Source organism: Apodemus sylvaticus, chromosome 5 (genome assembly GCF_947179515.1).
Source record: "Apodemus sylvaticus chromosome 5, mApoSyl1.1, whole genome shotgun sequence".
Taxonomy (NCBI): domain Eukaryota; kingdom Metazoa; phylum Chordata; class Mammalia; order Rodentia; family Muridae; genus Apodemus; species Apodemus sylvaticus.
In genome coordinates this window covers 109966805-109992037 of record NC_067476.1, presented here as the reverse complement: position 1 = coordinate 109992037, position 25233 = coordinate 109966805, and the positions used below count along the sequence as shown (strand labels likewise).

General features: G+C 48.6%; 1 protein-coding gene across 1 annotated transcript; it reads left to right on the top strand.

Moving 5' to 3' along the window:
* Window positions 1–369: 369 nt before the first annotated feature.
* Ncaph (non-SMC condensin I complex subunit H) lies at window positions 370–25130 on the top strand. The gene is made up of 18 exons (XM_052183527.1): window positions 370–482; window positions 6239–6476; window positions 6734–6824; window positions 7749–7841; window positions 8182–8317; window positions 9127–9251; window positions 10377–10566; window positions 11921–12012; window positions 12739–12941; window positions 15296–15444; window positions 15908–16014; window positions 16841–16963; window positions 17866–17976; window positions 19822–19995; window positions 21231–21347; window positions 22499–22590; window positions 22991–23066; window positions 24688–25130. The coding sequence occupies exons 1-18, from the start codon at window positions 464–466 to the stop codon at window positions 24745–24747; spliced, it is 2196 nt and encodes a 731-aa protein (XP_052039487.1). The 5' UTR covers window positions 370–463; the 3' UTR covers window positions 24748–25130.
* The last annotated feature ends 103 nt before the right edge of the window (window positions 25131–25233 follow it).

Below are 25233 nucleotides of genomic sequence, written 5' to 3'. Positions count from 1 at the left end.
GTACACATACACTATACTCTGGGTGGAGTGTACACATGCATACACAATGTTCCACATTCCTTCTTGCCTGCCCGGAACTTCCAATAAGGGAAGCATTTTCTACCCACAAAGAACACGTCTTTTAAGGTAAAGAACCTCAATCCCTCAGAAACCTGCCTCCCCATTACAATCCAGATTCTGGGAAAGCACAGCCTTTGCCTGCCGAGATCCACACATCCTACTCCGCGCCCAGCGCTCGGCTCCAAGAGCGTTTCAAACGTCTTTAGCTGGGTCTCGGCTGCACCAAGCTCACTGGTGTAAACTTCAAGGAAGAACTTCCCTCCAGCTTTCTTCGTCTACTCTTATCAGCCGCGTAGGCGGTCTGCGCAGGCGCATCAAAGGCCACGCCCCAGTGACATCACGCGGCGGTTACCGCGCTTGGCGCTCGCGATTTAAAACTTACTCCGGAGACGTGGAGAGCAAGATGAGAATTCCGCGCTCAGGTGAGCTCGAGTGGGTCCAGGCGCGGCTGGCAGGATCAGGACCAAAGGGTGCTCGCGTGGGCAGGTCCAGAAGGGACGAAAGTGTTCGGTGGGGTTCGGCCGGGAGCTGAGACGGGGGAGGGGAAGAGAAGGCACGGGAAAGCGGGGCGCTCGGCCAATCAGGGTGCAGCTGCCAGTGGCGGCCGGGCTCTAATGCTCCCCGCGCCCGGGTTCTAACGGAGGATAAAGTGGGTTTTTTTCTGCACTGGACGTTGTGGGGGAGCTGTGAAAGCAAAGTGTCAGCCGCTCTGTGTTGAGTATTCGTGCCTGTGTTTTGGAACTTATTCAAAAGTCGTGAGGGCTCCCTTTGAGACAGACCTTAAAGGCTCAAATGCAGAGATTCGTAACAGAAGCCTGGGCACTTGAGTTGGAGACCGGAGGACCAGAAGTTCAAGGTTGTCCTCAGCTATAGCGACTTCGGGGCTAGCCTGGATTACAGGAGTTCCACACTGAAAGGGGGCTAGGGGTGGGGGACCAAAACATAAATACACTTTACTCTTGGAACTTGTGTCAAGTTGAGACAGTTCAGGAAATATTTGACAGATAAGAGATCTAGTGCTGTAACTCCTGTCCATTATGGACTCGAGATTTTTAAGCAAACATTGGGAAGAACGTTATGGGCAGAGTATCGTGTACAAGAGAGCTAGGAAGGAATCTGGACTGGTCTAGGAATTAACTATACTGTAGGTTCTCAACCTTCAGGTGGCAGTCCCCATGGGGAGGTGTCAAATGACCTTTTTACAGGGTTCACCTAAGATCATCGGAAAGCACAGATATTTATGATTCATAACACCATTAAATTTACAGTTATGAAGTAGCAATGAAAATAATTTTATGGTTGGGGGTCACCACAACATGAGGGACTGTGTCAAAGGGTCACAGCTTTAGGAAAGTTGAGAACCACTGAGCTAGACCATCATAACTAAGCTTATGAGACCGACAACAGGCAGGACCAGGTAGACCTAAGTAAGAGTTTTCGAATAATAGTTTCATTTTGGATTTGTTGCCTGTGACCTTCTGGTGCTCAGGCTGAAGGGTCCGTAGCTACTGGGCGAGTTGGACAGAGGTCCATAGGCTGAGAGGTCGATTTGTTTTTCTCTATCATGGAGATCATAGAACCATGGGTACAGGTGAGAACACTAGACAGACCTTGTGGAGAGTACATTCAGGACCAGCAACAGTTAGCCGGATGAGAGGAGGGCACTGGGAAAAACTCAAGTTATCACAGGAGCCAAGAACAGCTCAAGAAGAAAAGGCGAGTCCTGAGGTGCCCACATTAGAACAGAAGCAGAGCAGAGGGCTGAGGGTGTGGAAGGAAGACGACGGGCAGAAGGACGTGCTCTTGACTGCAGTACCAGTCTGCTGAACTAGACGGATACTGCCCGCTGCAGAGAGCAGTGGGGGAGGATTTAAAGACCAGTCCCCAGTGCTTCCAGGTTCTCAATTCCTTTCCTTACACACATTTTCAGAGTCACAGATGTCTTGATTTTTGACCATAAAACGTCTCTCATCTCTTTTGACCCTTTTGTTTTGTCTTGGTGTTGGTTGAGAGTTGTGTTAACTATACTCTTTGACTGGTAGGAAACATTGTAAAGCTTTTAGACTGCCTTGCCTTCCGCTGCCTGTGGACAAGCATTTGTTGTATATTGTGCATGCTGTGTGTGTGTGTGCGCCAGGCAAGAATTCTACATTGCTCTTACTCCCAGCCTCCTTTTAGTTTTCTGTGTTCCTATAAAATGTTCTTGTGTATATCATAATCACATTGTGCCGCCTGTTCTCAAAAAAGCAAGGTCTATGCCCAGTTCACTCTCTCCCCCTCCCTCCTTCCCTCCTCCCAGTTCTCTCCCTCTCTCATTTTCTCTCTTTTTCTCTCCCTCCATCTCCCTCTCAGCACATACCTCCCTACCAGCCAAGGATGAGTGCTATGCAAGGACTCTTCCATTAGCTATACCCACAGCCAGCGCTGTCCTTCCGTTTAGGGTGCTGGTGAATGCAGCACAGAGACAGACAGCTCGTTTGCTTGCCTAAAGTTTTCTCAGCTGATACACGATGAAGCCAGGTCTAAAACAGTGCTCTCTGTTTCTTAAACCGGGGTAGGGATGAGGATGAGTTAGGGTTCTTTTAACTCCTTCCAGGAATCTTGTGTCTTGCTCTAAAACAGTAGGTCAGCAGTACCACAGTCACACATTGGACATGTCATTGACGGTAACGGTATCATGTTTGCTATCACACCTATGTGTTCAGCTCATTTTCTCTTATTCACATACTGAAGTCAGCTGCTGTTTCTGCCGACCTATATTCTACAGCTTCTCACCACCTACTGCCACGCTGCGTCCCTTCCCTTCCTTATTTATGTTACTTCGGTCAATATGATCACGTGTCTCCTGTGTCCTCTTTCTTACAGGTTCTTAGCAGTGCCCACAACCCTGGTTAAACACTACCGTTTAAATTGACAGTGGCAGAGAGAATCCTCAGAGCTGCTGAGTGGTTGGTTTTGGGCCTTTCAAAGCTGCCGTCAGCTATGCCATACTCCCCACTTCGTGCGTTTCCTGATTCTAGATGCCCATCTCTTCCTTTCCTTAGCTCTCCTGGGCCTTCTCCCTCACTGTCCCCCTCGCTGCTGCGTTCACCTGCGTTCTAGTCATAAGGCCAGTAAAAGCCACAGGGACCATGTGACCTAGTTGGTAGAGCTACGTTGGCTTTCCCCAACCGCATGCGTCCCCAGCCCTCTTCCTGTTGTGTAGTTTTGTAAGTATCCTGGGACCCGTCTCGGCTGTCAGCTCTTCTCCATTCACTTATTTCGTGAATAGATGAATCCCTGCTGGTGACTCCCAAACTTTCCTAGCCCCCCTCCAATCTACCATTGCATGTCCAGCTGTGTAGCGCAGTTGGATGGCTAGGAAATGTGTGAAGTCTAAAAGCTGTGGCCTTGCCTCCTGCCCCACAGCTGCTTCTGTAGCTTCCTCAGGTCCAGCAACTCAGTCAGCATTGATGATAACTTGGAGTTAGCCTTCAGCCTTCACAGGCCATCAGGAAGTCATTACGACATCATGGAGACCTAGCCAGTGTCTTTATACCTCTTCAGTATTGCTGCCTGTCTGGTCATCATACTGTTACGATGTTATGGTTGCTTACTGTAAAGTCCCCTCCAATTGGTTCTTACTTGGTCCTCTGTCCTCCAGAAGCTCAGGTTAGCTCATTTTGTTCTTCCTCTCTTTATTACCCAGCCATGTCCTTTCTTACTGCATTTAAGGTGCACAGGCAGGGCTGGGAAGGTCGCTTAGTTGGCGAAGTGCTTACCTTCATTGAGTGAGCCCTGAGTTAGATCCCAGGCATGGTGGCGCATGCCTGTAATGCCAGAATGTAAGTAAAGGCAAGAAGACTAGAAGTTAAAGGTCATCCTCTCAGTTGTTGTGGGTTTGAGGCCAGGCTAAACTACATGAGACCCTGTCTAAATATTTTTTGGGGGTGTGGTGTGGGATGTAAAGTCAGTACAGTGGTTGTGCACTTCTGCTAGTCTGGCTTCCATTGCTCTGACTAGTGGTTTTCCTCCTGGGTCCTGGAGAGCCAGCCCAAGGTGCCCGTGGACTCTTGTGTTCAGCCACAGGAGGCCCAGCCTGTGCCCCGTGCTTCCATTTGGTTTCCATTTGGTTTTTCCAGATTGTCTTTACAACTTTGATACTTTCTGGTGTAACCTTTTTAGAAAAGCCTGCTCTGACTACTGTATTTAAAGCCACCCCACTCACAGCTCATGTCTTCCTTAGTCCTTTCCTGCCTCACCCCCTCCCCAAAACACATATACCCATCACACACACCATCTGACTCCCAACCTTTAACTGAAGTACCAAGCAAGGAAATCCTCTCTGCCCTGACCTGAGTCCAGCGGTTGCTCATGTTTTATCTCTACTGTGAATGCAAGTTATACTCTTCAGATTGCTTCAAACTGAAGCTGTTTCTCACACATCTCCGAAAAGCAATGACCTTCTACATCAAAATGTTACTGTGATTCCTAAGATAATAAAAATCAATTTCCTAGACTAAGGTCTAGGCTTTATTCTAGATTTCCAAAGTCACCCCTAAATGTTGCTCTTCTATGTGTTGCTTTTGGTTTATATGTCTGTCCAGTTGGTTCTTTTCATCCAGAGAGCTCCCCTGGCTTTTCTGATAATTAGCTTGTTACTATTTACTTGTTTTGAGACTGTATCACTGTGTAGCCCCCACCTGCCTGGAACTTGTTACCCAGACCAGGCTGGCTTCAGACTGGTGTCCCCCTCAACTCCAGCATTCTAAGCATGCACCATTCAGCCCAGCCTTTCTTCCTGTGCTCCCTGGCACTAGTTTGTGTCTCAGCACTGCTTGTCTGAGTCAGCACCCCTAAAGACAGCTGAGCTTTCTTTTCTCTAAATAGCCAGTCCTTGGGCGCAAGCAGAGGAGGCTGTGGTGTAATGAGGTGCACCACTAGACTTGAAGTCAGAAGCCTTGAATTTCAGTCTGAGGCTTGCTAGCCTTTCCCAGGTTGTCTTAGGCGTGCTTTAATCAGGAAAGTCTTGCTTCTGCCACAGTTCTTTTCTTTAATGATACTAAGTTTCCACTCATTTCCTTTTTGAGACCTGACTCATTATGTAGCCCAGGTTAGGCACCCTTTGTGGTTCTCCTGCCTCAGCCTCCTAGATGCTGGGATTACAGGTATGAACTAGTTTTCACATACAGTGTCCTCATTCTCAGTTTAGGTAAATGCTCATTTGTCTCCCTTGACTCATCCCCCTGTTCTTGTATTCCTGGTAAAACCATTTCCTAGGTGAGTCTAAGAATTTCCTGTAGTTGGGACTGGAGAGATGGCCCAACTAATTGCTTTTCCAGAAGACCTAGGCTTAATTACTAGCACGTGTGCACGCAAACACACACAAACAAACACACACCGCTGCTCACAGTTGCCTGTAACTTCAGTTCCAGGGGATCTGACACCTTCACACAGACATATATGCAGACAAAACACCAGTACACATAAAATAAAAATAAATTATAAAAATTTGGTGTTGTGAGGAAATTTCAAGTTCTCATTTTTGTCTGCTTGGTTAATGTGGTCACTGTCCAAGCCCTTGCATATGATCTGTGGGCAGTTCTTGGGGATGTGTGTGTGTGTGTGTGGGGGGGGTGTCTGTTCGTCTGTCTGTGTCCTACATATTTCCAATGTTTTTTCTCTATCTTGCTGCCAAGACATGGAGGAGGCAGGATCAGAGCCCAGCCTTTGTGACTGTAGACCGTCCTCAGCGTTGCTTAGCACCGGTGTCTCCCTTGCCCGGGGTTATGAGTGACAGATGTCTGTCCTGCCAGTTTATGAGCTTTGCAAAGGCAGCAACTTTGTCTCATCCATCTCTCTGTCCTTGGACATGCTGGGTGGGGATGAGCTGTTCTTGAGCTTGCTAAGCAAATGCTCTCCCAATCAACTCCAGCCCATCCTGCCTTGCCGTTCAGATATCCTGCGGTTTGCTTGAACATAACAGTAGCTGCAAAGTGGATATATGTCCTATCATTTTTTCTTTGTCCCCCAACCCCCCACTCTACCAAGAAACCCAAATTGTAGCATTCTAGCATCATGTGTTGTAGGACTTCAAAGAGAATGTGCAGGGGCCCCCACGATAGTGCTGGGTCCCCTTTCCCTACAGGAAATTATTCTGTTGGAACTTTCTTAAGCAACTATTTTGTTCTGTCACCAGAAACAATGAGCAACTCTTCTTTGAAGATACATGGACTCCAGGACATTGTTTCCTCACCTATAGAACGGGTGCTTCCAGCATCCCAGCTGGGGAAGGTCCCTCTCGGCACTCCTAAAACACCGGTCCTTGAAGACATTCCTCAGAATGACGATGAAAAGGAGCGCATGCAGCGGAGGCGCTCTAAGGTCTTTGACCTGCAGTTCAGTACTGATTCACTTCATCTGGCCTCCCCCAGCAGGTGAGTAGAGCACACCACTAATCCCGTCGGGGTGGCGTGGGTCCTGCAGAGGACCACGTTGGCATTCGTTTCTCATTTTAATAGGTTTATTCTCTGTGTGTGCGAGTAAGTCAGAGCAGAAGTTACTCCCGCCTCCTTTGGTTTCGGGGATCAATCTTAGGTTGTCAGGTTTGGCAGCAATTACCTTTACCTCCTGGGTTTGTGTTTTGAAGTGATTGTATTGTAGATGCTTGCTAGGATTTTTGTTTTTCATTTAGGAATGTTGATGTTTCATCTACCATACCAAAGTTCACAAACACACAGATTACAGAACATTACTCTACCTGTATCAAGCTTTCTACTGAAAATGTGAGTATCTGTTGGTTTGGGGTTTTGTTGTTGTTGTTGTTGTTGACTTGGTTTTTTGTTTGTTTGTTTGCTTGCTTTTTGGTTTTTCTTGTTTGGCTTTTTGAGACAGGGTTTCTCTGTGTAGCCCTGGCTGTCCTGGAACTCACTTTGTAAACCAGGCTGACCCCGAACTTGCAGAGATCCACCTGCCTCTGCCTCCCAAGCTCTGGGATCAAAGGTGTATGTTACGATACCATGCCCCGCTTAGTTTATATTTATTTAGGCAGGATCTTGCTATGTAACTCAGGTTGGCCTTGAACTTGCAATCCTCCTGCCTTGATTTCCAAGATTTCAGGCGTACACTAGCATACCCATTTATGATTCTGGGCTTTCATGATTTAGGTTGGAGTTGTAATGGTTTGTTTGCTCTCTAGTGTGGCTGTACCGTTTCTGGCAGAGCTTTGATGTTTTGTGAGGGCCTCCTGCCCGCTGTATCTCTCACACACATGGCGTGCAGGCAGAGAGTGGGAGTGTGAAAGCTAATAATGCGTCTGGAGTCACCTGCAGAACTCCCTCTTTCCCACATATAACCTGGGTGACTGTGACAAATGGCCGAACGCCCTGCTCCAGGTCCCTCCTGTAAAGGGGGGTGAGGTTGGAGGCTGGTCCTGCCTCACAGGTCCCAACTCAACTACTGGGTCCCCTGTGTTGGGTTCTCAGAGCAAACTGTTAGAGCTCCCAGGAGGAGGGGCCCATCCAAGTTAGGATGTGCTGCAAGTGCTTATGGGAACTGAGGCTAGTGTGGGCATTTGTATGTAAACTTTAGTGGGGTTATTTACATGGTAGGTATGTAAACTTTATTTACATGCTCTTATAAGCCAAGTATGAGTATATAAAGTTTTAATTTTTTATCTGAGTAATAAAGTTTTAATTTTTTTCCCCTAGAAAATCACTACTAAGAATGCTTTCGGCTTGCATTTGATTGATTTCATGTCAGAGATTCTGAAGCAGAAAGACACAGAACCAACCAACTTTAAGGTAAGGAGAATGCACACTTCCCGGGCGGCTCGCCCAGTGCTCGTCGCCAATGCTTATTGTAACACACTTGGATTCTGCACACACAAGAGCCCCTGGTGATTCAGTACCATTCACACCCTTGAACTCTGCACACACAAGAGCCCCCTGGTGATTCAGTATCAGGCTCCTTTATGTCCTTTCCTCAAAGGGTGAAAAAGAGACATGTTTTTATTTCCCATCAATCATTGAGCACCTTTCTGTCTTTTTTTTTTTTAAAGTATCTTATAAATCTAGCTAGCTTCTACTTGTTCAAAATGCTGCCCTGTGCTTCTTCATGAATGTAATTGTGCTTTTGAACTAGGTGGCTGCCGGCACCTTGGATGCCAGCACCAAGATCTATGCCGTCCGTGTGGATGCCGTCCATGCTGATGTGTACAGAGTCCTTGGGGGGCTGGGCAAAGACACGCCTCCTCAAGAAGAAGAGAACCGCAGTGGAGGTACACAGGCTGGGATCTGGGTTTAGAGGGCTGCTTCCAGTGTGTCCTGGACAGCAGTTGAGTGCTGTATCAGGATGAAAACACAAAAATTTGGAAAGCTTTTTTTTTTTGAAGGCATGGCTATTTCCAGAATGTGGTTTTCCATGAGAAAATCTAGTTTACTTGCTTCTGTAGAGACTCATGATGGATAGTTAATTATCTTATATATCTACTTGTCTCTTAGGATGAGTGGTTTACTGGAATTGACCTGAGTCTCATCCGACTGACAGCCCTTACACTTGTATTTTATGCTAGTGTTTCTCGGGTGGTTTTACTTGTTGTTAAGGCCTTTTATTCTCCTTATAGGAGCTTGCTTTTGTTTTTTGTTTTTTGTTTTGTTTTTTTGGTAGTTTTGTTTGTTTGGGGTTTTTTTGGATTTGGTTTTTTTGAGACAGGGTTTTTCTGTATAGCCCTGGTTGTCCTGGAACTCACTCTGTAGACCAGACTGGCCTTGAACTCAGAAATCCATCTGCCTCTGCCTCCCAGAGTGCTGGGATTACAGGTGTGCACTGCCACCGCCAGGCAGGAGCTTGCTTTTGGCAACACTAGTTCCAAAGACTGTATAAAAGCTTTTAGGAATTACTTAGGCAAAATTGAGGAAATGCTAACTAGGGAGCTTCTGAGTGGCTTTTATTAGAAGTGAAATGTATTGTCTAGGAATCCAGTTATGCTGTAACAGCAGATTAGATCAGCCTGCTGACTTGAGGGGATTTCCTGTTTAAATGATGACTGTTGTAGAGGGCTTTTAAGAACTGGTGTTACTCCTTCAGATGGAAGTGCTGTTGAAGCAGAAAGGACTAAAAAGCCTGCAAAGCCAAAGAAGAAGCAGTCCTGCAAAACCATTGAGCAGAATCTAAGCAACATCAATGTCTCCGAAGGCGATGGAAAGTGTGCGGTGAGGAAGTGTGCGCCTTATGTGGTCTCTGGCAAATTCAGCAGGACAGTCGGTAGGGCCGGTGTTTGTGACTTGGCTGAGCTTTGAAGAAAGGCTAGATGGATTTGGATCATTAACTGCAGACTCAGGACCTGTGGGTCTGGGCTGCACACAGGAGCACAAGACTGGTTACCATTCAAGAACGGAACCAGCAGTGACAACACTGGTTCTGGGGAGCTGGGTGCATGAGTGGCCCTGGGAGGAAGGATGAGTAGGTGCTCATGGCGGGTGGGCGGGCGGGCGCTGTGAGGTGCCTGGATGGGAGCAGCTGAGGGTGCAGGTGCAGAGCATGTCCCTTTCTGGGACCCAGGATGCTGAGATGGGGTTGCGAAGACAGCAAGACCACACTCTCCAAGGAAGGCCAGGGCACCACATCTGTGTTATCAGATCCAAATCATGCTTCTCCTTAGAAGCCACATCTTAAAGCATCTGTTCCTGGGAGGTCCCAGCTGGTATCTTTTTTTTTTTTTTTTTGCCTCACATGCATTTGCCTTACCCTGTCCCCATGCGTGGGATGTGATCTACTTTTGACCCAGCCTCAGAGCCTCCTTGGGACCTTTGCCAACCATTGCTCTGCCGATAGCCCTTCGGACTCTGCCCGTCCTTCACCCAGTCATCCTGATTAGGTTCTCCCAAATCTTAAAGATTGTGTTCAGGGGAGTGGTAGTGAGCCAGATGTGCTTTCACACACCTGTAACCCAGCACTCAGGAGGCTGGGCAGAGAGCTTCTGCGTGAGATGCCAACCTGGAGGTAGGGTGAGACCCCACTTTCAATAGAAGTTCCCAGAACTAGGAAGGATGGAACCTGTGACTGGCTCCATCCCAGTAGCCTGTTAAGTAAGCAACAGAATTTGTTGTGATGTCATTTACTGTGCTGGGACTGTCAGATGTAGCCATTTAGGAAGTGCCTGCAGCAGGGCGTCTGTCCATGTTTGTGGTAGGTAGAGAGATTGAACGTACACATCTTAGCACTCATCTATCTGAGCATGCACAGACATTCAGTCTTGTGGACCGAGCTGTAGATGAGCTTGCATTTCCTGCGGCTACTGGCCGTCGTCATTCTTGGTTCCCTGGTCTCGCATGCAGGTGGATCCTATGTTTCAGAAGACAGCAGCCTCCTTTGATGAATGCAGCACAGCCGGGGTGTTTCTCTCCACCCTCCACTGCCAGGACTATAGAAGTGAGCTGCTTTTTCCTTCCGACATGCAGACCCTCTCCTCGGGAGAGCCTCTCGAGCTGCCAGATTTAGGTTTCGTAGACATGACAGATTTAAAAGGTGAGTTAAGTCAGCCTTTGTCAGGGCATCTTAGTCACAGCGATGCTTCTCGTAGGGCAGTGCTCAAGTCGCTTCTGAACACTGAGCATTGTACAGGTGCTCTTCTGGGAAGCCGCATTGTGTGTTCTCTGGCAGGTCTCTGCCTCGCAGTCCGCTCTCTTCTCCTCCTTCTGTGGGAAGGTGTCTAAACAGTGAGCCATCCATGGCTGTGTCTGTGTGCCCCGGGCTCATCCACTCACTGTCTGCAACGCCCAGCTCCCAGCTCGCACTCACAGGCTCACCTGGAGGGTCAGCGACTGAGCTGGGAGCAGGAAAGAGACAGCTGTTTGGCCAGAGCCGACTTGCTCTTAATTGCTCCCAGTTCACAGGTCTTCTCAGGACCTGTGGGGGTGTTGTGACTAATTCTTGTGGCAGTTAAGAACTGACCTATCCTGTTAGCAGTTTCCTGATACTTGTCAGGATTTCAGCATCTTCCCCTCACCCCCAGGTCTCCCTCTTTCCTACTGACCCAGGAATGTTGTAGGGGACAGTGGGAAGGACATGTGCTGCAGTGTAGTCACTGCGCATGCTCACGGTCCCTTCTGAATGCCATTGTTCTCTCCCTCTGGGCTGACCACGCAGATGCAGATAATTTGGTACCTATTCTTGTCATCTGTTATTGAAAAAAGGGGTCCTGCTGTTTACCCACACTGGCCTAGTACCTCCCTCTTCCTTCCCCCTCCTGAGTGCTGGGATTGCAGGCTCGCACTGGTACTTTCAGTTGCGTTTCTTTCTACTCTTTTTTTTTTTTTAATAATGTAGCCATTTATTTTTATGTATATGACTGCACTGTAGCTGTCCTCAGACACACCAGAAAAGAGTATCAGATCCCTTTACAGATGGTTGTGAGCCACCATGTGGTTGCTGGGAATTGAACTCAGGACCTTTGGAAGAGCAGTCAGTGCTCTTAACTGCAGAGCCATCTCTCCAGTTCTCTACTCTTTCTAGTAGAAGTTTTGCACAGCATAACTGTGCTAGCAATGTGTTTTCTGTGTTTATGCCTCAGCTAGGGCTCTGATCCTCTGAGATATGTCATCTGTAGCTACTTTAGTTTCAGGAAAAGAGTACCATTTTGTGATTACTTAAAGGAGTGTGCTTTTACAGAAAGGCTTATGCATTTTCGAGCTGCACTTCAGAATGAAATGTCTGTGCTTCTGGTTTCTCCTTTGCATTTACCTCTGGGACTAGCACTTAGCCTGACTCCACTGTGAGAGCCACCACTGAGGGAGTGAGGTGACTGCCTCTCCCTCTGTGTCATTCTAAAGCGGCGACCTTGGCCCCCTGTAATCCCTCCCATGATCTCACTGTCCCCCAGCTCCCTTGCAGCAGTGTGTGGAAGACCGCCCGCTCTGCCCTTCCCTGGCCGGGTTCCAGTTTACTAAATGGGACAGCGAGACACATAATGAGGTGCGGTCAACTCTGGGTTTATAAGGGCTCGGGCATTTCCCAGTAGCTGGTGGTTTCAGTTAGCTAGCCAAGATGAGGTCTGCCCAGTGGGAACCAACGCTGAGACATGGACTGCATTTAGTCAGGAGCTCAGAGAATATTTCCTTTGGCACTTGTGTAGGAATTCTCCGCCTGGCTGGGGGTGGGGGTGGGGCTGTGAGCCCGAGCTGGACCATCATACAGTGTGGGTTCTAGGGTCAGCTCCCTGTCTCTTCACTTGCTTCCCCAGGGTCAGATTTGCTCTTGAGCTTGCTTATCAGAGTAGCCTCTGGTCTCTGGCTACTGTCAGGCTAGAGGCATTTCCTTCTTTTGGGGTTAAGTCCCTTGGCACACTTGTTTCCTGAGAAATTGTCATGTTTAAAGCTTTCCTTTGTGTATTTTTAGCAGGGCCCCCTTTAGCCTACTTACTACAACTTCCAACATAAATGGTCTCCATGGAAAACTCTGTTCTCTAAACATGCACTTAATGAACACAGATTCCTGTTTAGTATTTTACAAAATGTGCCGAACACAATGCAGCTTCGGCCTGCACTGCACAATGTAAACTTCCGCCTGCTTCTGGCAGGTGGCATGTGGGGGCAGGGCCCGGGCAAGAGAGGCTGAAAATGAGGGTGGCTGCTCTCCAGGGATGAGCTGGGGCGATCCTAAGAACGGGGACAGCTGGAAAGCTGTGTCTTCTCCTTGTAGTCTGTGTCGGCCCTGGTGGACAAGTTTAAGAAGAATGACCAAGTGTTTGACATCAATGCTGAGGCTGAAGAGGATGAAGAGGATGTCCCTGACGAGCCCCTGGCGGAAGACTTTGTTGACAATGATGAGCCAGACCCTGCTGCGGCTGGGGATCATGAAGACATCGGGAGCTGGAAGGAGCTCTCTGAAGTCCAAAGCAGCCAGTAAGGCCCCCGGGGCCCCAGAAGGTTTCTAATAGGTCCCTAGCTGCAGTTAGCTGGGCCAGTATGCCATGCCAGACACATGGCTGGACCACATGGCTGCCTCACAGGGCCACACCAGGCTTTGCATGTCGCTGATGCGCTTAATTATAGAACTGACGTTGATCAGGCAGTGCTCACTCCTACTCTGAAATTAAAGTCTGAAATATCCTGCTGGCTGACAGGAATTGTTAGCTCAATGGTGTTAGGGCAACTAGACTGAAGGGGAGGGGCCCTGCATGTCAGGAAGATATGACAGAGACCCCTAAGAAGTGAAGATTGGGAGGAACAGCCTTAAAATGCAGTATAATATCGATTTCGTTAGTTATGTAGAGTTGGACAAAGGATATCTGTCGCCCAGAATGTATGGAGGGCTATTTGGGGTGACTGGAGAGTTCTGTAAGCCTGCAGGGCCTCTATGGAGTCCGGCCAGGCTGTCAGGAAGGGAGGCAGGCCCCGCCCACCTTCGCCTGCAAGGGCTTAACACTAAGAGCTGACCACAGAGTGCAGGTGGGGACCCATGTGGGGAGGCTCTGAAGCAGTCATGTCCTGTCTGTAGTTCTTATGGAACTAGAACTACACGTTAGTCCGTGACGTGCTTCAGGTCCATGACAGCACGGGTTCACGGGGCCTTTGTGTTTTAATTAATTATTTATTTATTTATTTATTTATTTATTTTGGTTTTTTGGATTTGGTTTTTTCGAGACAGGGTTTCTCTGTATAGCCCTGGCTGTCCTGGAACTCACCCTGTAGACCAGGCTGGCCTTGAACTCAGAAATCTGCCTGCCTCTGCCTCCCAAGTGCTGGGATTACAGGCGTGCGCCACCACTGCCCGGCCACTGTGTTTTAATTTTAAAAATTACATTTGAAATATGTAGTTTCTTGGGCTTTTGGTTTGTTTGGATGTGTTTTTAGTTTATTTTTGTTGTTTTTGAGATTCTATAGAGAAAACCAATCTGCTTTTTTACAGCTTTTTTTTTTCTTACCCTGTAGAGTATGCCATAAGGGTTCATTCGCAGCTCAATACCAGTGCAGAGCTGCTCTCAGAGATTTCACTTATCACCTTTGTCCTCGCAGGCCTGCAGAGATGCCTAAGGAGAGGGTTCCCTCACACACCAAAGCTGCCAAGCTGAACAGGCCTCTGTGTATCACAAATAGCCAGTGAAGCGGGATGATGTAACAGATTTTTTTTAAAAAAGGGTCCCAAAGTGTTTGAAGCTAAATATGTAAAGTGGAACATCTTTTTCATTTTTCGGAGGAACTAAGGCAGCATCTAGGGATCATAACCAGTGAGCGAATGGACACTAAGATTGTCATGTTGTGTAGCAAATCCAGACACGTGAGAAGACCCACATCTGGGACTCAGACAGCTGTGCCCAGCTCTCAGCTCAGGTGTCTTTTGCTTGTTTTCTGAGAGTAAACACCTCGGCCTTGAGACCCCCTGCCACCTCATCCCTCTGCAAGCCCACACCCAGCCCAGCATTGCAGTTTTCCTTCTGTGCCTTGTGAGTTTCAGGCTCTCCAGAGCTATTTAGGGACCTGCCTAAAAACACAAAAAGTCCTTGCCTTCTCTCTGTCCTCTTGTCCCTCAGATGGGGCACAGTTGGAGCCACTCAATAAGTAGAGACTTGGTGATTGCTTGCTTGTTTGTTTGTTTCTCTAGATAGGGTCTTACTGTGTATAGGCCTGGCTGTTCTGGAATTCACTCTGTTGATGAAGATCTGCCTGCATCTGCCTCCCAAATACTGGGATTAAAGGGATGTGCCACCACCACCCAGCTTGCTGGTTTCTGTTTGTCCCCCCCCCCCAACACACACACACACATACACATACACACAGGGTTTTTCTGTGTAGCCCTGGCTATCACTCTATAGACCAGGCTGGCCTCGAACTCAGAAATCCGCCTCCCTCTGCCTCCCAAGTGCTGGGATTAAAGGCGTGCACCACCAGTGCCTGGCTGATTTGCTGATTTCTTAATGAGGTGTTTACTTGGATTTATTCTTAGAAAGGCTGCTTCTGGAACTGAAGAATCCCAATGGTTGCTCACAATCACCTATAATTCCAGTTCCAGGAAATCCATGCCCACTTCTGGCCTTGAGAGGGACCAGGCATGTATGCAAAACATCATGTTCATGTAGGCAAAACATCCATATATAAAATAAAATATATATATAAAAAAAACTGAAAAAGAAAGAAGTGCCCCTTTGTGGTAGAGGAGGAGGTGGCTTGCACTTCCGGTTTCATCAGCTTCTTTACATGTAACTGTGGTTTATACTCCATGCAGTATACATGAACAAAGGATTTCATATATGTTACAGGGAAGAATCCATTTTCCTCGGGCACAGAGACATCCAAACCATGTGCTCCTTTTTATCCACGAAACCTGGGGAATACTCCTATTTCAGTCCTCGGATCATGAAGATGTGGGCTGGCCCAGATCACTGGCGCTTTAGGCCTCGACCCAAGCGTAAGTCCTGTGGGTGGGACTCGAAGGCTGTGCCGAGCAGCAGTGCATGCTGCCTGCGGGCTGCAGTAGATGAGAAGAGATGCTGCTGCTCCCTGTCCTTGGCATCTGGTGCGGAGGAGCTGAAGCAGGGGAGCTGTGCCAGCCTCTGGCTGCAGTCAGTGTCAACTACCGGGGAGTCAGTTAGACTGAGGGGCAATAGTGAGACTTAGTCGGGGTAACGGGGCTCATGGCCTTGCCCCGCTTCCACACACCAGCACGGCTTAAGTGGAAGGAGTGGCACAAGGGTGCACCCCAGGCCCCACACATTAAGGTAGGTGACGTGAGGTGAGGCTCTACCACTGGAGTGGTGCGTGGCTACCATCAGTGTGCCCCAAGCTTGACAAGGGGCACTTGACTGGTAGCCGTGAGCTGAGAATGCTGGCACAGAGGCGAGCCGTGACATCAACTGTGTTTGTTTCTGCAGAAGACGCTGCCTCCCGCACAGAGAACAAAAAGAAGAGTGCAAAGAAAGACTTTGAAATTAATTTTGATGATGATATTGATTTTGATGCATATTTTCAGAAAACTAAGGTTTGTGCCAGATCTCCGGGCCCTTCTTAGATGACTGCACCCCTTTCAGACAGGCTTTTCAAAAATCACTATACAAGCTGGGTGGTGGTGGTGGTGCATACCTTAAATCCCAGTCCTCGGGAAGCAGAGGCAGGCAGATCTCTGAGTTTGAGGCTAGCCTGGTCTACAGAGTGAGTTCCAGGACAGCCAAGGCTACACAGACAAACCCTGTCTTGAAAAACCACCACCACAACAAAATCATTGTACAGCCTGGTGTAGTGGTGCCCGCCTTTAATCTCTGCACCCATAGGCAGAGGCAGTGACTCTGAGTTTCAGACTAACCCAGGTTTCCTAGAGAGAGACCCACAATAAAACAAGTAGAAAGTCAGTTTTTGTTTTTTAGAAATAGGATCTTATGCAGCAGGCTGTCCTCAAACTTGCTATCTAGATGAGGCCAGCCTTATATTCTGTTCCTCCTGACTGTACCCCCAATGTGCCAGCATGTCTAGCCATACATTTAATTGGTAAGCAAGCAGTCGGTCCCTGAGGGATCGTTGAGAAACAAAGTCAGTGGCAGGGTCAGGAAAGTTCCGGGTTTTAGGTAGGGTGACTCCATGTAGCCAGTATCCTGCCTTCCACAGCCCAGGCTGGCCTTGAACTCAGGTCGTTGTGCCTGCTGCAGCTCTGAATACTTTGATTAAAGGCATCTCCTCTCCCGCCCAGTACTGTCCCTTCATCACTTCATGCAGGCCCGAGAGTTGCAAGCACAGAGCAATGCCCAAACCCTTCCGAATTGCCTTAAAGCGATATCTATCATTGTTAAGATTTTTTTTTTTTAAACAAATAGGCTGCTACCATTCTGACCAAGTCCACTTTGGAGAACCAGAATTCGAAAGCCACCACTCTTCCCACAGATTTCCACTATGAAAGTGTTAATCTGGTCCAGCTTCACCTCAAACCAGGCCTAATGGTAAGATGGTGCCTCCTTCCTTTAAGCTGTGTGGCTGCCAGGCCTGCTGATGGTCTGTAAAGATCAGGTGGCTTGTCCTGTTGCTGTTGGACAGTACCTCAGAGGAAAGGAGGGAGGCCAGGGATCACAGAGAGCAGATTGTGAGGCAGAACTGAGGAGAGACTGCAGAGCCCTCAGAGCGCTCCACCCAGTTACAGCCCATGGCAGGGAGCGCTCCGTGGGTCGCACCCCAGCTCTCGTAGATTGACCTTAAGTTGTCAGGCTTAGTGGCAAGCAGCTGCGTCCACCGAGCATCTGCCTAGCTCTTTTCTGAGCCGGTGTCTCACTTCACCCTGTAATCACCAATTAGCTAGACTGGCTGGCCAGCGGAGTTCTAGGGACCCATCTCTCGGCTTTCCTGAACCAGGGTTAGACGTGGGCAGCCACACCTTTTTTACATGGATGTTGGAGATCCAGACAGACCCTACCTTATGCTTACAAGGCCAGCACTGTACTAAGTCCTCTCCCCAGCCCCAGTGGGCTGCCTTTAAGATGAGTTCTTAGCAGGGTTGTTCAAGTACACGTTGAGTTTCTTTTAGAAAGCTGTAGACGGATGGCCAGCCTTTGTTTTTAAATAAAAGTGCAGAAGATGCAGTTGCAGATCAGAAGAGGAAGTGTTTTGGTTTGTGGGGTGAGTAGAGGCTCTGTGTCCTGTGCCTTGTATGGTTCTGTGCAGAAGAGACTTGATTAGACTATGTAGCCTTTTAGGCCCCCCACTCTAGGGGTCATGTCCTTCTAAAATGAGACTGAAATAGGAAACAAGATTCCAACCCCGCCCTCCCCCCCCCCCCCCCCCCCCCGGCTTTGTCCAGTAGCTGCTTCTTTAGAGATTTCGTTTTTGCACACTCCCCGCTCTGTTGTAGTCACTTAAGAAGGACCAGAGTCAGAAGGCTAAGACTGAGCACTATGAGGAAATTGAACACTATGATTACAACAACCCTAACGACACCTCCAACTACTGTCCGGGACTTCAGGTAACGGGAGAAAAGCTCTTGCCTCTTTGGAGGGTGGTCTCTCCTTCCCTGGTTTCTGCTCCCCCTGTCTCAGTTCATACCAGCAACAGTGCTGAGGAATGAGCTCAGCGTGGCTGCTTTACTCACACTCCAGGTGCAGGAAGTAGTGGGCAGGCCCTGTGTGGTGGCTTGTATATGCTTGGCCAGGGAATGCTGTAGGTGTGCCCTTGTTGGCGTAGGTGCAGTACTGTGGATGTGAGCTTCCTCCTGCTAGCTGCCTGGAAGCCAGTCTTCTACTAGCAGCCTTCAGATGAAGATGTAGAACTCTCAGCTCCTCCTGCACCATGCCTGCCTGGATGCTGCCATGCTTCTGCCTTGATGATAATGGACTGAACCTCTGAACCTGTAAGCCAAACCCCGTTAAATGTTGTCCTTTATAAGACTTGCCTTGATCATGGTGTCTGTTCACAGCAGTAAAACCCTAACTAAGACACTCTGCTAATGAGCAGACAAGTGGATAGTCTCTGGCCTGCACAACACAGCACTAATCTTGGCTGTTGTGGGATTTCAAAGGAATAGAACTATACTTCCTGTTCAAAGGAGCTAATGTTTTGGCTATGAGATAAAATACATAGGCATGTGAAGCAGCGTGGTCTAGTAGGGCCAGAACTCTCTGGAAGTACCTACCTGCCAGGAGGACTTGAACAAGCCAGTCTTCATCCAACTTCCATGCTTCTCCACCTTCAGGGCCTGTAAGGACCAGCCAGGGGACCTGGTCAGAGTTCCGCCCTACAGTCTGCCTCACAGCTCTGATCTGCTCCCTCTGGGCTTGGCTCTGAGAATGGCTTTCTGTGGGCTGAGACTGTAAACCAGCATGAATGAAGCTGGGTTTGCTCCTAGCACCTTATAAACCAGGTGTCTTAGCCAGAGCTCTACTGCTGTGAAGAAGCCATGACCGTGGCAACTCTTATGGAGGAAAACGTTTAATTAGGGCTGGCTTACAGAGGTTTAGTCCATTTTCAGCATCGTGGGAACATGGCGATACTCAGGCAGATATGGTGCTAGAGAGCTTCATATCTAGATGGTGGGCAGCAGGGAGAGAGAGACAGAGACAGACAGGGGTGGGGGGGGGGTCAGGGGAGACCTACACTGGACCTGGCTTAAGCTTCTGAAAACCCGAAAGCCCACCCCCAGTGACACATTTCCTCTAACAAAGTCACGCCTCCTAAAAGTGCCACTCCCTGTGAGTCTATGGGTGGGGGCATTTTTATTCTAACCATCACACTGGGTGTGGTGGGACATGCATCCCAGTCAGGAGGTGGAGGAAGGAGGAGTGAAAGTTCCAGCCATCCTTTGCTACAAGGCAAGTTTAAGGTCATCTTGAGATTCATGAGAGTCTATGTCTAAAATATATAAGGGTGTTGCTCCTGCTGCAAGTTAGATAGTACTTGGGATTTCCTGTGCTGTTTTGGGGTGGTAAGGATGGAACGCAGTACCTCACATGTAGTATGTATGTACTCTATACTGAGCTACATGCCCAGCCCCTGTTCTGTGCTCTTATTGAGTGAGGGATGCAGGCTGTGCTCCAGCGTTTTGGGAATGCTTTCTGTAAAATGAAAATTCATCTAGTTACTAAGCCAAGAGGACACTGGCCTCTGTGGTCATTGCACTCTTTAAACTCATGCTTCCGAGGTCTCAGGCCGGTAAGAGATCCCTCTCTGTAGTAGGGGCTTTGAGAAGCAGGAGGAGGGAGTGAGCAGGCCCTGTAGGTGGGACTGTGCTTGCTTTGTGTACATGGAGTCTCTCCGGTGGACTCTAAGCTCCATTGACAGCATCTGCAAACTTGAAGGGTTGTTCCTTGCCCAGGCTGCTGACAGTGATTATGAAGAGTCAGACGATTTATTTGCGGGACCAGTTGGGACCCTTGACCTTGAATCTGATCCAAAGACAACACAAGAGAATGGTGACATTCCTCCTGAAAGCCAAGGGGTAGATATCACAACCTACGGAGAGTCGAACTTGGTGGCTGAGCCTCAGAAGGTAAGGAAGAGACAGCAAGAAATTGTGTGTGCTTCCTGGCTCTCTCTTTAGTATCTCTCAAATGTGAGTCCCATCCGCCTGCCCTCCACCTGTTTTCCGTTTCCATCTTAACCTGTTGTCTGAGTTTTCATACAGGGCTGCCCTGTATAAACTGCCCCCTGGTTAGTCACTTGGCATTGACTACTTAGGTTATATGGAAGTGACATCTTTCCGAAGACCTTATTTTATTTTAATAACTTTTATTTACTTTTGCAGTGTTGAGAATTAGACCTAAGCCGTAAGTAGGAGTGCACTGGTCACGCCCATAATGAGTGAAGGCCGCAGCAGCGAGCAGCACTGCGGGCTCTGGCAGACCGTGGCCGGTCGGTTTGCGCCGAGTTAACACCAGGAGCCAGGCTGCTGCCGCCTGGCCATCTCTGCATCTCTTACACTGCAGTGTTTAGTCTTAATCTGCCTTTCCTCTGATTGAAAGAAGTTAAGGTCTGGGAATATAGCTTTGTATGTACCTGCCATACACAAAGGTCTAGGTTCAATCCCCTGCACTGGCTCCTGAAATTCTGCCTCATTAAAACTGGGGCATAGTGGTACATCCTTGGAATCCCAGCCCTACAGTGATTTTAATAGTAAGACCGGGCCAGACTCAGCTGCTTGAGACTGTCAAAAAGCAAAACAACAGGCCGGGCGTGATGGCGCACGCCTGTAATCCCAGCACTTGGGAGGCAGAGGCAGGCGGATTTCTGAGTTCGAGGCCAGCCTGGCCTACAGAGTGAGTTCCGGGACAGTCAGGGCTACACAGAGAAACCCTGTTTCGGGGGGAAAAAAAAAACAAATCCAAAAAACAAAAAAAAAACCAAAAAAAAAAAAAAAAAAAAAAAAAAACGCAAAACAACAAAATCCAAAAGGTAAAAACAAGAAGAAATGAGATCTTCTAGTGTTCCCAAAGGGAACTCTGTATATGAGGTTGAGACTGGCTTTCTTTTTGCCTTTGTTTTTGAGACAAGGTTTCACTTTGTAGCTCTGGCTGTCCTGGAACTTGCTCTGTAGACCAGGCTGGTGTCTAACTCACAGAGATTTAATTGCCTCTTCCTTGGAGGGCTGGCATCAAAGGTGTGTGCCACTGTGCCGGGCTGGGATTCCTTCATTTTCAACTTTTTCATTCCAGACATCCATTTTACAGTAAATTGGTCGTGAATGCTTCTCTTCTGCCTAATTCTGCTTTGTTACACCTATTTCAGGTGAATAAAATAGAAATTAATTACGCCAAGACAGCCAAGAAGATGGACATGAAAAAGTTGAAGCAGAGTATGTGGAGTCTGCTGACGGGGTTTTCTAGAAATGAGGCCGACACACAGGTAACAGCATGCAAGCGCCTTAGGTCCCCAGTGTGTAGGAGGGGAGAGCTGACGTCTACAGCTCATGATCCCTCAGTGTGATCCACACCCCAAAGCCTCTGCTTTGGGTGATGCGGTCCAAGTTTAAAAGACATCATGGCTTAAAAGACGAGACTGCCCCAGCAGAGGAGCGGGCAGGTCCTATGGAAGCGGATGGATGCGTGGGCGAGTGGGCGCCATGGCCACTATCTCACTGTTTCCTTGCTACCTTAGCAACTGAATGCTTTATGTCCTGATGAGCGCTTGGGGAACTTCCCCGGGAAAAACTCAACTTAAAATGTGACCTTTTCAAAGTATCGTGACTGCCTTATAAGTGTCAGAAAGTGTTTATGCTTTGAGCTGGTGTTCTGATTTGGGTGTCCATTCTTAGCACAAACACTGGAGAAATAATCACACTGCCAGATTCCTTCTCCTGAGAGTAAAGCAAACCGTGCCTACGTGTTCAGACCTGAACCCTGAAGAGCTGCTCAGGTCCTGCGGGCTTTCCGGACTCTGTCGTTGCTCACACAGTCTGCTGGCTGGGCAGTGAAATTCACAGTCATTGAGGGCCCTAAGCTGTGTGGTCTCAGATGTGTCAGGGAAGCCTCAGTCACACTGTTAGTGTGCACTGTAACAGCAGAGGCCCTCACCTCAGAGAAAAGGCTAGACATGGGCTCAGTTTTAGAGGTTTCAGCCTGCAGGGGTTGGCCCATTGCTTTGGTCTTGTAGTAGTACTTTACAGAAGCACAAAGTGGGGTCTAATCACTCGTATCATGGCTAGAGTATGAAAGAACCAGGGCATATGGTCCGCCATCCACAGTCACACCTGGGTGAATTCCAGTAACTCAGCCAGGTGTGCCGGCTCTTGCCAGAGGCAGATGGACCTCTGTAAGTTCAAGGCCAGCCTGGTCCACATAATGAATTTCAGTACTGCTAGCACTACATAGAAACCTGAAAACGAAAGTTCTAGCACCTCTTAAGAGTGCCAGTGTGGGAAACAAACTAAGACGCCTCCTTAAGATCTTCAGAGGTACCCAAGAATTTATCTTTGCTTCATTTAGTACACTTTTCTTTATGGGATTTACGGTTTTGTAAGTTTCTGTTTTGATCCATAAATATGCTTTTTTGATTAGGCAAACCACACTGACAATGGAAAGGAAGGAGCCCCCGAGGAAGTGGTTGATGAGAAGAAACTCAGTGGGCTCACAAAGGACCTGCAGACGAGGTGTGTGCTGACAGACATAGCTGGGGTGCACTGTCCCTTCGGAGCCCTGGGCAACTTCTTTGTGGGACTTTTAGCATGATGGGCCCATTGTCACATCTTACTCTATATAAGCACTGAAGGAGCTGCCCTCTGCCCTGTGCATGGAGAAGCTGTAAAGAGCCCTTCTGTGTTTGAGTGGCTGGAACAGTCTAGGAAGCATTTTATTTCCAAATACAAACTGGAAAAATGTGCTTACGAATGTATCTGCTTGTATAAGGCCTCAGGTGTCCGTCGTCCCTCAGTAGTTTTTAGGTGTGTGTGTGTGTGTGTGTGTGTGTGTGTATGTTTTGTACTTGATGGAGTACGGATGGAGTTCTCTGGGATGACCTGCTCAGGGCCTGTTCATGTGCTTTGTCCCCAGGCTGCCCCCGATCATGGCTCAGAACCTCTCCATACCCCTGGCTTTTGCCTGTCTCCTGCACTTAGCAAATGAAAAGGTAGGTCATCCAAGTAAGTGTGGGGCGCTTGAACCTGCCTCTCTGCCCCTTTACTAGAGCCTCTATAGCAGATCTCCGAGGGTGGCCACATCAGTGGGCAAGAGCACCTCGTCAGTTCTCGGCACCCAAACCGAGAAACACACAACTCTTATAACTGCAGCTCAGAGAGATCTTACTCCTTTTTTTGGCCTTTGATACATACACACATGGAGAGACATAGACAGACAGACACACACACACACACACACATGAATAAAATAGAATAAACTTTTTTTTCCTAGTGGGGTTTCTCTGTGTAGCCCTGGCTGACTTGGAACTTGCTCTGTAGACCAGTCTGGCCTCAGATTGAGAGATCTGCCTTCCTCTGCCTCCTGAGTGCTGGGATTAAGGTGTATATCACCATCACCCAGCTCAATAAAAATAAAGATCTTTAAAAAAAAAACCTAAAAAGCTCATGGGGCTAGAGCAGCAGGCACACAACACCTGTGTGCGGTTGTGGCAGTAGAAGCGTTTCTGTGGTTCCTGACAGAAGCTCTGAGGCATCTGACACGCCAGCAACCTAAAGAAAGGCTGAGAAAAGCTGGATAACTGACTAGGGTTCTTACCACCTTGACAAGAAAGAGGGTGACAGCAGCCGTGAGACCCATTTGGTTGGGGTAGGAGTGTGGCTCACTGAGCCCCTGCTCTGCAGCTCTGCCCCGTTCTCTAGTGATTGCTAAGGTTTTAGTGGCTTGACTCCCTTTTGCTGCAATCAGGTCTCCCCTGTAGAGGCCTGGATATCTGAAGAATGCAAATTGGCCACAGCCCATGTGCTGTCAGGCTGATACAGGATTGGACTTAGACCATTTTGACGTTTCCTAAGAGTTCTGTGATGACTCAGAGCTTAGCACCCCAAGTAAAACGTCCCCGAACACTTCATCCCAGCCTTCCTTTAGTCCCTCCCACGTGGACCCTGTTCATCCTCCACTCTGTGGTGGGCCCGAGGAACGGATGGCTGTGCCTCTCTTCCCTCTGCCTCCATAACCAGCAGCATACAACTGATCAGCCAAACTGGAACCACCACTGCCGCACCCCTACCCCCACCCACGCCCACCCCCACTCCCACCCCCACCCCAGGCTAGAGATCAGACACTGAGCTCAGGCCCCATCCCAGCAGCTTCTAGAACCTGAGCTACAACGTACCAGGAAGACAAGTTGGGAAGAGTGTGGGGCGGATGCTGAGTGCCCGCAGGTCTCACCACTGCGCCTCTGAGGGGAAGACAGTCTTCTCTTGGCAGTCAGCTAGCTGTAAGGGAAAAGCTGCCTGAAGTTAAGGTGAGAGAGGTGTGAGGTGGGTGCTGAGAGAGCATGGCTGTCAGCGGTGTAACAGCTCGGGACGGGGTAATGAGCCCGTGGGCCTGCGTGGACAGGTTAGTCTTCCGTGGGAGACCTGTTCACTACAGCAGAGGCAGAGAAGGATCTTTGCTTTTCCCTGCACTTGGCCTGAGAAGCAGCTTTGTGTAAACTGTATGATGATGATGAGACAACTCGTTCTCTGTAGTCACCTTGTCTCCACAACTAAAATGTGTCTCAGGATTCTGTTCTCAAGTCTGTGAAGCCTGTGTTTCTTCTCTTCCCTCAGAATCTAAAGCTAGAAGGCACAGAGGATCTTTCTGATGTTCTGGTGATGCAAGGGGACTGAGTCCACTTCAGGACGTCTGCAGCGGGAGCCTGTGGCTTCCTGGTGGCAGTGGAGAGGTGCTGGGCTTGGAGTGTGGCTCCAGCCAGCCACCACGGTGCTGGTCCTCTGCCCCGCTCTGAAGCACCACACCGTTGGAAGGTTTCACATGGGTAACATCCATCGAGAGAGGGGAGCTCTAGTCTGGAGTGTAAAGACTGTTCTATCCATGTGCGTCTGGTTACTTTCTGTAGACCTTTCTACATTCCATCTGTACTGTCGAGAATAGTTTCTCTGTAGCCTCTTACTGTCCTTAAAGAATTCCCAGATCTATGTACATAAAATCTATCATTTTTAAACTTGTAAGTGTATATAATACCCCAAAATAAAACTTTTCTGGCACAGCATCCGAGCGCCGAGTACAGTGTCAGCATCGCCCCTGGCTGTTCCCCTCAGCTTTTCAGGAGACCACGCCCATCAAGGCCAGGCACGTCGAAGGCAGGAGGACAC